General features: G+C 37.0%; 1 protein-coding gene across 1 annotated transcript in view; it reads left to right on the top strand.

Moving 5' to 3' along the window:
- Window positions 1-2,756, top strand: part of filip1l (filamin A interacting protein 1-like) — a 55,882-nt gene extending 53,126 nt beyond the window's left edge. The window contains exon 6 of the mRNA XM_072671165.1: window positions 2,488-2,756. Within this exon, the coding sequence (XP_072527266.1) occupies window positions 2,488-2,667 (180 nt within the window). The 3' untranslated portion in view covers window positions 2,668-2,756. The remainder of the gene's footprint in view (window positions 1-2,487) is intronic.
- The last annotated feature ends 10,241 nt before the right edge of the window (window positions 2,757-12,997 follow it).

Below are 12,997 nucleotides of genomic sequence, written 5' to 3'. Positions count from 1 at the left end.
CCTCAAGGTTATTTGAAGTCAAAGTGGGGTTATGTTTTACCTTTCTAGCAAGTTCTTTTGGAAAGTTTTCCTGATCTTCCAGACCTCAACTTGACCTCAACCGTTTCTGTTCACTAACAATTTTTTATTACTATCCTGAAGTGCAAGGTTGCAATCATATAAATTAAGTGTAATATAAATAAAGCATTCAACTTAAGCAAATTAAGTGTCAACTTAAGCAGAATGAGGTAGAGTGCAATAAAGTACATCTAATAAAACTGCAAAATGCACAATTCAAATAGAGGGAAGAAATAAATGTGCAATACATGTGAGAAGATGAAACAAACAAGAATGCGCAAATTAGGAAGAAGTAAAGAATAAAACAGGATGATACAGGGTTAATGAGGTGTTAAGTAGCAAATTGGGTGTATGCAGTGGAAATTAAACTGCAGACACAGTATAGACCAGACAGATGATGTAAATACATAATCATTTAACAGTATTGTAGGGAGATTGGTCAATCTTTCATTTACTTGGAGAAGGTACAGAGAATTAAAATAAAAGGAAAGAGAAAGAAAGTAACAAACACACGGTAGCACCCTGAAAGAAAAGCATCCATCTGCTCCACTGTCCACAAACCTGAGTGATCGCTTGCAAACAGCGGGATGACAGCACCAGCATCTCAGTTTACCACAATTCCCTGTGCTTTTTAACCCCTGGATCTGTAACCTTTATCTAAAGTGAAACATTAATTACCAAAAGTTAAACCACACAAAGTTTGCCAGCCTGATTTTAGTATGTTTAGAAATCACAATAAAAAGCACTCTAGGATTGTATTTTATTATTATCAATACCTCCAGCTTCAGTGTGCCATGGCGTAAGCTTGCCTTGTCATTTTACATTTAAGTGGTACCACTTTGTCCAAGGAAGATCAAAAGGTATTTTATTTATTTATTTATTTAGACAGTTAGTTAATCTGTCAAGCTCCACTGGGTCTGATAAAGAGTAGACTGAGGCCAATAAATCTGGAAGGTTTTCAACAAATTGTAGTGCTGTCAGTGGTGCAGACAAAAGCGAGGGGACATGGAGATGAAGTAACTCACATGAAATTAGCTAAAGTCTGAGACTAATGAGCTTTGAGAATATTTAGGTTATTAGTGCTAGCATCCACGGTCAAAACTATATCCAAGGTATGATTATGGTATGTGTAGGCCCAATTATGTTTTGAGTATATAAGAGTGATCTAAATGCCTTTGTTAATAATTCAGCAGTCTTTTGAAAATTAATGATAACATTTCCTAGAATTATTACCTTTTTCACTGCACACTGCTAAGCCTGTGGCAAAATCACTAAATTTGTTTAAAAAATTCTGAGTAGTAGGCCCTTGAGGCCTGTAAATATTATTCAATGAAAATGCATTCTTATTTGTTACTGAATTAGATATGTACATGAAAAAACTCTCAAAAGAAGTGAAGGTGTTGCAGAGTTTCTAATTGATTAGCACACAGTCTCAATACAGTTGAACCTAGGTGACGCCTCAAGGCAGCTTGCAGGTGGTTGGTTTAGCCTCACTGACTGCGGTCTGGTGGACATGTTTGACACACAATTCGGGGGAGAGTGATGTTCCGGTGGGCTAGATTTAGCCTTAGCTTTCTGGCTATGCTGCTGAGATATCACCCACTCGCCCGCTGTGAGTGCTCTAATGCTGGAGTTGAGAAGGTGCTAGCTCTCCTTGAAGCACCTGGGGCTGCTATCAGTAAATCTTGCTCTTTATTGTTTAAGAAACCCAGAATGCATACCTCTAGCTGGTCCATTTTAAGCACCAAAGAGCTGACTAGCTGACATTTAGCACAATCACAACCACTATGATTATTACTAGCAGTGAAAAAAAGAAAAAACTCAGCAGCAGCCATGATTAGGTAGGTACTTACAGATTGCATTTGATTTAGGCAAAATGTTAATTTTCATACAAAGCAAATACAAACAGAGATAAGAAAAATATGTTCTAGAAAGCAAATAATAAGCTAAACAGAAATATATGTGTATACAAGGTATAAGCTGAAAACAAAGACAGTAAAAATAAATGTAAGGAAAAAAATGAAATACCCTTACATACCTAAACTATATGGAAAAAATGTTGGGAGCTCTACTTATTAATTGTCTCATCTAAAAGCATAGGTATTAAGAAAGGGTTTATGCTGCTTTTGTTGGAGTAACAGTCTCGACCATTCAGAAAAGACTCTCTAGTGGATTGTAAAAAACTGCAGTGAGGATTTGATTATAGTCAAGAGTGTTAATTAGATCTGGAGGTTGGATTATCATCATGCTAACTCTGTACTTGCTGGGGAAAAAATCATCTACTGAAAGAAGCTGGAAAATCATTGCTAATATATGCAGCACTTAATAATAATACTATTTTAATTGCACCCAAGCACTTGTTATGTCTAGTTATATCTAGCATACTGGTTGTTTCATACCCTGTGTGTTTTCACTCTTTCGTCCTGACAGATACCTCTTGAAGCATTCCAAAGGTCTGGTCCCACCAGGATACCTAAACCTAAAGGCTGCATCACACCAAAGGGACAAACAGCACACACATGCCAGCACAAAACAAAGGAAGTGGACCAGTCCCTCCTCAACTCTAAGAATAGTGTGTCAAACATGATTAACCCCTCTACAAAGTCATAAAAGCACAGATTAAAGTTCACTTTGTTTAAGTGGATTTTTTAAATTGGGGACTTTATTTTTGTTGTGATTTGTAATAAAGTGTGCACTTACTTCCCTGTATCGATATTACAATGAATGGCTTTCTGTGCTGCATAATGTCTACATACAAATGTATGTACAAAAAGTCTGTTATATAGCCCAGTAGGCTAGTCTTAGCTAGTATGTGGAATAGTGGAAGTAAACAGGTAATTACATATTTGTTTTGGGGTGTCCCTTTCAGCACAAGTTGCAGCTAAAATCTCTGAGTTTATATATATATATATATATATATATATATATATATATATATATATATATATATATATATATATATATATTTATATATACCACCTACTCATTCATGCATTCTGAGCCTCATACATCATGCAGATATAACCATAGACAAAAGAATGGGTGAAAAGGGTCATCATGGTTTTGAGTGTGACATGATTGTTAGTGTCAGACAAGCATTCCTATAACAGGGGATTTCTGTCCACACAACCACCCCTCACTGGATGTTTTTTCTGTATTACATAACTCAGAGGAAACTAAGGAGACTGTTGTGCCTAAAAATCCCAGAAGATCATCATTTAAATAACCAGCCCATCTAGCACCAACAATCATATCATGCTCAAAATGACTGAAATCCCATGTTTGCTACATTCTGATGGTTGATGTGAAATTTTCAGAAACTAAAATAATTGCATGTATGAGTGAAGGTTTTCAAAATAAATTGGACAATAAGTGTATATAGTTTTTATACTTTGCAGTTTTTATTTTTGTGCATGGTCCCACATCCATGTATGTCTGATAAAGATAATGTATTAAATCAAAATAATGCTAAAGTTCTGTGACTTTCTGATCAATGTCAGAACACAAACATTAGAACAAAAATCCTAAACCATTGAACTTTTTTCCTAAGCTTTTTTGAGGTCAGATTTAAAATCTAAGCAGCATGCTATCTATCTATCTATCTATCTATATATATATATATATATATATATATAGAGAGAGAGAGAGAGAGAGAGAGTGAGAGAGTTTCTCATTTTTGTTTCAGAATTGTGATAGCATTATATGCATCATCTGCAAAATCAAATAAATACTTTAATACTATTCAATAGTTGTAGAGCAAAACATTTAGACATACTGTGGTTACAAAGAGCTGTTGTGGTTACAACAGCATCAAAACATCAAATCTCAGGCTGCCGTCCCCACTTTAACAGAGAGGATACTAACCTCTTTGTAATATAGGGTCTTATGGTTCAGGCCTAAAGTGTTAACCTCGGGCAGTCTCCGGAGAATGTCATTCACATTTCTACAATTTTCTGAGGTGATTACACCATCACCCCTAATGTTTCTTACTGTTTCTTACATTCCTGAGTTAGGCACAAGTATATACAAAAAACATTTTGAAGTGATGTTCGGTACCATTATCTCCAAATGAAAGTGATTTTCTTTGAAAACTGTATGACCTTACACCTGGAACTGTCTTTCTTTGTACCTGGTACAGCTTAATCTTAATTGTGGCTGATACACTCTATCTCTGTCTCAAGGTATACACAGACCTCAGGGGTACAAAAACAGGTCTTGATGCAGAGATTTCTTAACTCTGCCAGTAATTCACACCTACACTATATTGATGGCTATACTTGATGAATGGTGGTACAGTACTCTTCCATACATTATTATAATACTTTATATACCTTTATTATATACATTATTATAATCATGTATATAATATTAATATTCTATACATTGCCACAAACATAGGATGTGTTTAAACTTGTCAGCTGTGGTTTGATTAAAAGTAACCCGGGTGCGATTGCACTGTTAGTGTGATAATGTAAACATTTCAGATCATATATCAGATCTGTACATTTTAACCAGTGCAATATTGTACATATAGAGTATGTATAGTGTGCCTCTTCCACCTAATATGGCTGAGGAGTCTTAGTGTAGTCATGGATGATCAATTATCATTGTCAAGTCATGTTGCAAATCTGACTCAGTCATGCAGATTTCTCCTTTTCAACATCTGGAGACTTTGACCCTTCCCGTCTAGAGAGGCCACCCAAGTGCTTATTCAGTCTCTTGTCACTTCAAGACTTGATTACTTCCTTCTGGCTGGTCTCCCTTTGCGCACCACCACCTTCGAGCTTTAAGTATGGCTCGGCTTGACCCGGCATTCCTTAAGATCCACGGAGGACAAGCATTCAGTTTTTTTTCTGTCCTGACTTCCCCTGGGTGTCCGAATGGGAGAGTTGCTTGCTGTCTTCAAACACAGACTTAAGACTTAATCTCTTCCAAAAGTACCTGGGTGAAGTGTATTGTGTGTTATAGTCTCCATACCGACTTTTGTGTTTGGTAGTATCTCAGTTAAAGTATCTTTGTATCCTACAAACTAGCTTAGGGTATTTTTCTGAGTAAACAGTGAAGCACTTTTGTAATTCGCTCTGGATAAGAGCGTCTAAATGCCTCGAATGTAAGTGTATGTGTGTGCAATGAATGTAGGTGTAACATGTAAGTTCATGTGTATATATTCAGTATTTATTTTGTAAATATCCATGCTTTATTTATTAGTTAATAAATAAAGCATTGATATTTACAAAATAAATACTGAATGGTTTTCACCATTGTGGTTTTCACTCATCTTTCACTTATCACTCACCTGTGCAATGTGATGTGACAATATGCATGATTTTATTTGATTTGACATTAACATCAACTACTCAGCTGAAGACATGTGAACCATAGATCCAAATCAACTGACTCAATTCAGTGTTTAAATTATTTTATCAGTGCTATTACAAAAGACATTTAAAATTTGGTAAAATACTACAAACTCTTTTAGTCAGCTTAACTCATTTTAAGAAGAGAAAACATTACTCTTTTTTGTCATAGTATGACATTGTTGTGTATTCTATATCAGTGCACTGCTGAATTCCTCCCAACGATATGGTCAGTCAAAGAGATGGCTCACAGAAAAAATGACTCACTGTATGTTGTGTCTGTGAAGGCAAATATTCACTTAGCTTACATTGCTTAATAATGCCTGGTCCTGGCATGTTTGCTTCTTAAAACATGATCCTGTAAGATCCTGTAAGAGAAGTGTAAGTAAGGTATAAGTGTATGAGGTAAAGGAGGATGTATGCTGTGTACACGATTGTGGGCCAGGACAATCGAGACGGGTCCGGACAACAACAACTTCCACCCTTTTATGATAGCCTCGACAGCCCAGACAGGGGCAGACCACAGCTGCTGCAGATGGGCAAGTATACGTTTTATATTCAAGCACGCTTAGCGCAACTCCCTTAGCAACTCCCTAAAAGGTATGTGGTGGGAAAAGATATGTTTTTGGTAGATTGCAGGTGCTGCACTTCAGTAATTAGAAAGAATCATTTTAATCCTCCCCTGTGCAGATGAAGACGGTCTCCATTTTGGCTTGTTTTTAGTAGTATCTAAGCTTAGAAGTATCTTTGAATTCTTTGAGTCTATTCAAACTATCTTAGGTCATTCTTGAGTAAATAGCGAAGCTTTTTTTAAGTCACTTTGGATAAGAGCATCTGCGAAATGCCATAAATGTACATGTAATGTAAATGTAAATACTGTAAATGTAATTTCAACATTGATTCAAATCAGAAAGCAAATATAGTATAATAAAGTACCCCCTTCCCCCCAAAAACACCCCACACTTTAGTTCAGTTACTTTACTGTATTCCCAAATAAAAAATGTAATAATAACAACGATAGCAACAACAACAATTACTATAATACATTTAAATGCCTTTATTTTCAGTCTTAATGGAAGACTATAGAGGTGAGATTTGAGTGTGGATGGAGTGAGATGGGGGAGCTCTACTGCTGCTCTGCACCTAGCAAACAAAGTGGCCTACAACAAATTAAAACATTAGTTTAGTGTATTTGAAGTTTACTATACATAAACACAAAATATGTAGCATACTTTCTGAATTTTGGGAACTAGTAAGAAGCCAGCACCCTGTGATCAAAGTAATCATGATGGTTCATAATAGAAAATGAGATGTTGCAGTTACAGTTGTATGTCAATAGTATCATTTCATAATTAATATGGAATTTAACTAGAAGCCAATGCAGAGCTGAGATAATTGGACTGATGTGGTCACATTTTCTAGTTTATCATTGTGAACTAGTTGGAGTTACCTTGTTGAACATCCTAACAAAAGTTCGATAAAGCATTTCTAAGCTTGGAAATTTTTCGAAGATGTAGAAAAGCTGTCCTAATACAATTAGCTATGTGTTGGTCAAATAATAAATATGAATCTGATGCCAAGGTTTTTAACTGTGGAACTAGAAATAACAGAGCAACCAGACAAATGTAACATTAAGTCTGATTTCTTGAGGCTTTTGGACCCAACAGGAGAATCTTTGTTTTGTCACTGTTTGGAAAAAGAAAGCTATGGAACATCTAGTATTTCACATCTTTTACACAGTCCTCTATGTTCTTTCATCTAGATTTGTAATCTAGTTTGGCTGTTATGTGTATAATCTGCATAACAATGGAAGGTAATGCCATGTTTACTTTTAAATGTGCCCAATGGCAACATGTATCACTTTTGTATACTTTGAAGATGCATCCTTAACCTTTATGACTGATGTTTAGTTAATATTATTTGAACTCTGATAGGGTTCTTCCTGTGATTCCAACCATGTTCTCTAACCTTTCTAGGAGGATAGTGTGGTTTATTGTATCAGAAGCTGCACTGAGGTTGAGTGGTACTAACTAGAATAGAGGCAAGAATATAATTTGTTATCAAATAATATAATTTGTTATCTTACCTAAAGCTGTCTTGGTGCTGTGATAGGGTCTAAATCCAGATAAAAATTTCTCATACATGTGGTTGGTCTTAGATATAAATGTTAGGTTAAAATTGGTCTGTAATTAGACAGTACACTAGGATCAATATATGGTTTCATGATCAAAGGTTTTATGACGGCCAATTTATGAGCTTTGGGTACATGCCCTAAGATGTAATTTGGCAACCCATATTTTCAACTCCAACCTTAATAATAATTAAAATAAAGTCAATCAGCATGACAGCTCTAATCTCAACTCAAGGACAACTTTATGAATATTGATTTTAAAGCAACCAAGACATAGTGCCCACCACTGACAACCAAACCAAAGAGCGCCCTATGATTAATAAGCCAAACTCAAAACAGTTCATTAGGCTCTTCTTTTTACCTATGCTTCAGTCATTTCATCAGTGCTCTCTGTGCACTTACAGAAAGTAAGTCTCAGATATATTCTGCCATAATTATGTTAGTCAAACAATGTATGTTTTTTAAGCATTCTGTTTACTCCTAATTAGTATTTTACTTTTAAAAATGCACCAAATCCATAACTCCCTCCTTGACTTTATGTAAAGTCAGTTTCTCTTTTTTATTGTTAAAAAAGATGATATAGGTTCTTTTCATACTGCCTTCCCCCACAGTTGACTTTCAGGTGTTTCAAAGTTTGCTTTTAGATATTCCACAGAATCATAGGTTAGTCTTTCCTCTCAACTCAGTTCAGAATTAGTAGATGATATAAAATCTACATAATAATTGGTAAATAAAATACACCATAATGACATAAGTAAATGTGTGCCCCACCTTTACTCTCTTTGTAGATTTGGTTAATATGTGATTAACATAAGATAATACAAACAAATATGTCAGTAAATACAGAGTGACAAGTGCTCTGGCCTTTAGCATTTGTAACTAGTTCAGACTAACTATGGTGGTCTATTTACAAAATTTCATATGTTACATTTTGGAAGGATTTAAATAAGACCTCAAGCCTTAAAATAATCTTAAAATAAACCTTAAAAAAATAATTAAATCATCATATAAGCAAAAATATATGATTTCCCTCTTTCAACCAACAGTCCTACACAAAAGATGGCCTATACAGGGATGAAACATTTATGAAATTATTATTGCTTGTTACCCACATACAGTGTACTAAGTGATCTCAAGCATCAGCGGTAGGGTGGCCAGTTGCAGTATCTACTCTTGTGCAGTGATCATGATATCACAGTGACTTCTGTTCTGCTCAGAAAACATTTTTTTTTTCAAATGTTTTTCACATTTTTCAAATAAAACAGCTACATTTCAACATATTGGACATACTGTTTAAACTAACTGGACACATTATTGTGGTTTTACAATTACTGTAGTCCACATTTGTTTCTAAGTATAATTTGTTAGTAAGTTGCTATTAATGGCAAATACCCCAACTGACCAGATATGACTTGGATGATGGACCATCCTCGTCATGCCAGTGATACCGGCATGGTAGTGAGGTCCTAAACATGGTGGATCACACACAGCAGTGTTGCTGAACAATTCTGTGTCCACCAACTTAAAAAAAAAAAAAAAATCCAACAATAAGCCTGTGTCTCCCTCTGGTGGCCTCAGTGGGGAGCTCATGCACAGGTCATGTGCTCCTGTGTGCAAGAGCTAAGCTCAGCTCTTCACCTGAGGCTGATTGGACCTATTAGGACTCCTCTTAAGCACCTCAGTTTTGAGTGCTCTTTGTAAAGTCGCTGGTTCACTACCAATCGCTGATTGTGGTGCTTTGGTGTTTTTTCTGGTTATGACTCTCTGCCTCTCTGGATTATGGATTTGCCTGTGTTGTATCTGCCTTCCTGTTTCTTGACTTCTGCCTGTCCTGACGATGAGTATTGCTATAGCCCTTATAAACACATTTGCCAGTTTTGGATATGTTTTTACAAGCAACTCTGGCAACTTGTGTGATACAGAAAATAATCTTTAATACAACATAACCAATATGCAATACACACCACAGATACCCAAGTATAATTTGTTAGTCTTCCTGTTTCTTGACCTCTGCCTGTCCTGATGAGATTGTCCTATAGTATTGATATAGCTCTAAAAAATGTCTGACAAATGGTAATAGTCTAGAGGATGACCAACACAAACTGATTGGCTGATAACCTCACAACTACAGAATGTACCGACAAGGTAGGCATTTTTAATAAAGTGGACATCAAGTGTGCTCAGTGTTTAAAAACTCCAGTGTGCGATCCACTCTGAGTGCACAAACACTAGTCTGTCAGTGTAACTGCTGTTGAAAATTATCCACCACCCAAACAATATTGTTAACACATTAGACAGAGAAGCAGGGGATTGCAAACTGTAACTGTAGGCCTATACTAAATGGTATGATAACTATGGTAAGTGGTTGGATAAAATGTCAGTTGCATACGGCATAAACTAGCCAATGAATATGTATAACAAGTTATTTTACATTTATACTATTTTACTGAGCAATAGTATTAAATCAAGGAAAAGATGTCAAAATATCTCAGACTTTATTGTCATTTCAACTATTTACAGAGTGCACAGTGAAACGAAACAATGTTCCTCCAGAACCATGGTGTAACACATCACAGTGCAGGCAGAAACACAAGTGCAACACAAAACAAGTGCATACAGACAGTACAACACAATGCAGACAGTACAGAACAATACACAGAGTGCAGACGAGAAAGTGTACAGGCAGGATGCAAAAAATAAATCAGACAGATTGTAGTGGGAAGTGGGGTAGTGCAAAAAGAATGTCAATAGAATGCTAACACAGACTGAAGACCCACCTCTTCTGAGAGTATTTTTTTCCCCCAATAGTTAATGAACGTAGAAATTCAGCCAGATTAAGCTGTAGTTCTACCCCTTTTGAGGAGGGTGTGTGTGTGTGTGTGTGTGTGTGTGTGTGTGTGTGTGTGTGTGTGTGTGAGTGAGAGAGAGAGAGAGAGAGGGGAGAGGGTGTGATGTTGTGTGTGTGTGTGTGTGTGTGTGTGTGTGTGTGTGTGTGTGCTTAGACCAAAATTGGAGACAAATCTCAGAGTACACACCACTTAGCACAGTTAGCAAACATCTAAACAGTGGCTTGGTTAATATAAGATTTCACACACTGAGTACAACTATCTACAATCTAGGCAGTCCAAAATTGGCTTACTCCTGGCCCAGCAGTTTTTGGGGTTCGCATACTTTTTTTTATATAGACGGTTAATTCGAGTTTAGCAGTTTGGCAGTGGCCATCACTTACTATCCCTAAAGACATTCGAGGTTGAGGTGGATGCCTCTAACACCGGGGCGGGGGTTGTTCTGTCCCAACGACACGGGGAGAGCAACAGGCTCCATCCCATAGCCTTTTAATTAGCAATTACGGGATACAGGATTGTTAGGAGAGTGGTGCCAATTGCCAGAGGGCGCTGCCTACCCGTTTTTAGTCCTCGCGGAAAACTAGAGTACCTATGCCAGGCGAATTGTCTGAACCCCCGGCAAGCTCAGTGGTCCCTATTCTTTGCCAGGTTCCGCTTCTCGATTATGTATCCCCAGTTCCTTGCCCAGTTCCTGGTTGGCATGCTCGCACTGGCTGTTGGACTGGGGGTGATTGCCAGAGGTGAGGCTTACACTCACCCCCAGGTGTACACAAAATGTGGCCAACGGCCAGTGTGAGTGCGCCGACCAGGAACTGGGGAAGTTCCTGAGAGTATACTGTCACACATATACAAGCTCCCCAGTGACTGGTCCCAGTATTTGGTCTGGACGGAGATAACCCAGAACTCTCTGTGGTGCGTGACCACTGGCCTCACCCCGTATCAGTGCTACCTGGGGTATCAACCACCACTGGCCCCCCTCACAACGCATCCCCCCTCACAAACAAATTTAACAAAAGTTAAATTCTCAGGACCTTATTTGATTTCTAAAAAGACATTCCTTATAAGTTGCAGTTGCCACCCCATTCACGCATACATAATGTATTCCATGTCTCGCAGCTTAAGCCTGTGGTGCCAGGCCCCCCTGGATGAGGCCCTTGTTATCGCGCCCTCCCCCTGGAGCAATCCCGGGTCACTGCCCACAGGCCCATATAAGGACTTCTGTCTTGTTTCCTGTTATTTGTGTTTGATTCATGTTCATGTGTTGCACCTGGGACTGGGAGCTACCACTTTTGTTTTCACAGAGCACAGCTCTGGTTCTCAGTTCTAGTTTCCCCTGTATCCCAAGCTAGGCTTGTGGCTTTCGTTTGTCCCCCTCCTTAGTTTACCTCACTGTTGGATCCTGTTCATCCCCTGTCGCTCCCAGCTCCTCACAGTCCCAGGTTTGTTGTTTTCACTGTCTAGTTTGTCACATTTTGTTTGTTTTCCCATTTTGGCCATTAGTTTGCTGCTTTCATTTGTTTTCATTGCACCCTCTTTTGTTTCTATGTTGTATTTAAATAAAACCTTGCTTAGTTCCATCTCTGCGAGTGTTCATCCCACCTGTGTCCAGCCGCACACGCCATGACAAAAACCTCAAAATATCATTAAAAAGTTAAATTGACAAACTGTCACTCTGCTGGACACATTTGATCATGAAATCATTAATACTGTAAAATGTTTTAGGTTGTGTAAAAATTCTTCCTGTGTTTAACAGAAGAGACACATTCCTTAGACTCTCTGCTCTTCTGAATCATGCTCTGACTAGTCAGAACTAGAGGGGGGAAAAAAATCTGACTTTGGGAAAAGAGGTATTAGATTATTAGTACACAAAATTGAGATACATAAAATATGTAAAATATGTAAAACTGTATACTTTTGTTTTGTGTTTGCAAGCTAAATCTGGGATAAGCACAATGTAATAGATGTCACTGTGTGAGAAGCTTCCACCGAGTACGTCCAGCGGAGTTTTATTAAAACAAGAAAAACAAAACAAAGCAAACCAACTTTAAACATGATTTTTAAAGTAATGCTCCATTAAGTGTTTATTTTGTTATTTTAGGTGAGAGTCATTTCAAAATAGGTAATAAAAAGAAATAAACAATTATTACAATAGATCATTAGTTTAATATAAATGGTATATAAAATTGTTGGTAGATTTAACAGAATAATAGCTTTGTGACACTTTTAGTGAATTTTATCCTAAATATAATCATTAACAATTATTTCCCATGTGGAACCCCACTGTTATCAGTTTGATTAGATATTAGACAGTTGATTTATCCATTTACAATTCCAACACAACATGAACACTGAAAATATAAAACTGCCCAACTTTGCCATATTCCACAGTGCATTTGAATGAATGTAGCCTTGCTTTTGAAAAGCCTGACTCATTACATTTAATACTATTTCTTCTCATTCTTATAAATAAGGAACCACCAAAACCTGTTTTATATAATGTTTTTAAACAGATTAAATATATTTGTCATGTTTTTCATTTGCAAAATATGACTGAACCTAGCAATAACAATAATCCAAATTATCTACTGTTGTCACAGTTTTATTTT

Source organism: Salminus brasiliensis, chromosome 25 (genome assembly GCF_030463535.1).
Source record: "Salminus brasiliensis chromosome 25, fSalBra1.hap2, whole genome shotgun sequence".
Lineage (NCBI taxonomy): Eukaryota > Metazoa > Chordata > Actinopteri > Characiformes > Bryconidae > Salminus > Salminus brasiliensis.
Note: the sequence above shows the minus strand (reverse complement) of the source record. Positions and strands in the feature narration are given on the sequence as shown.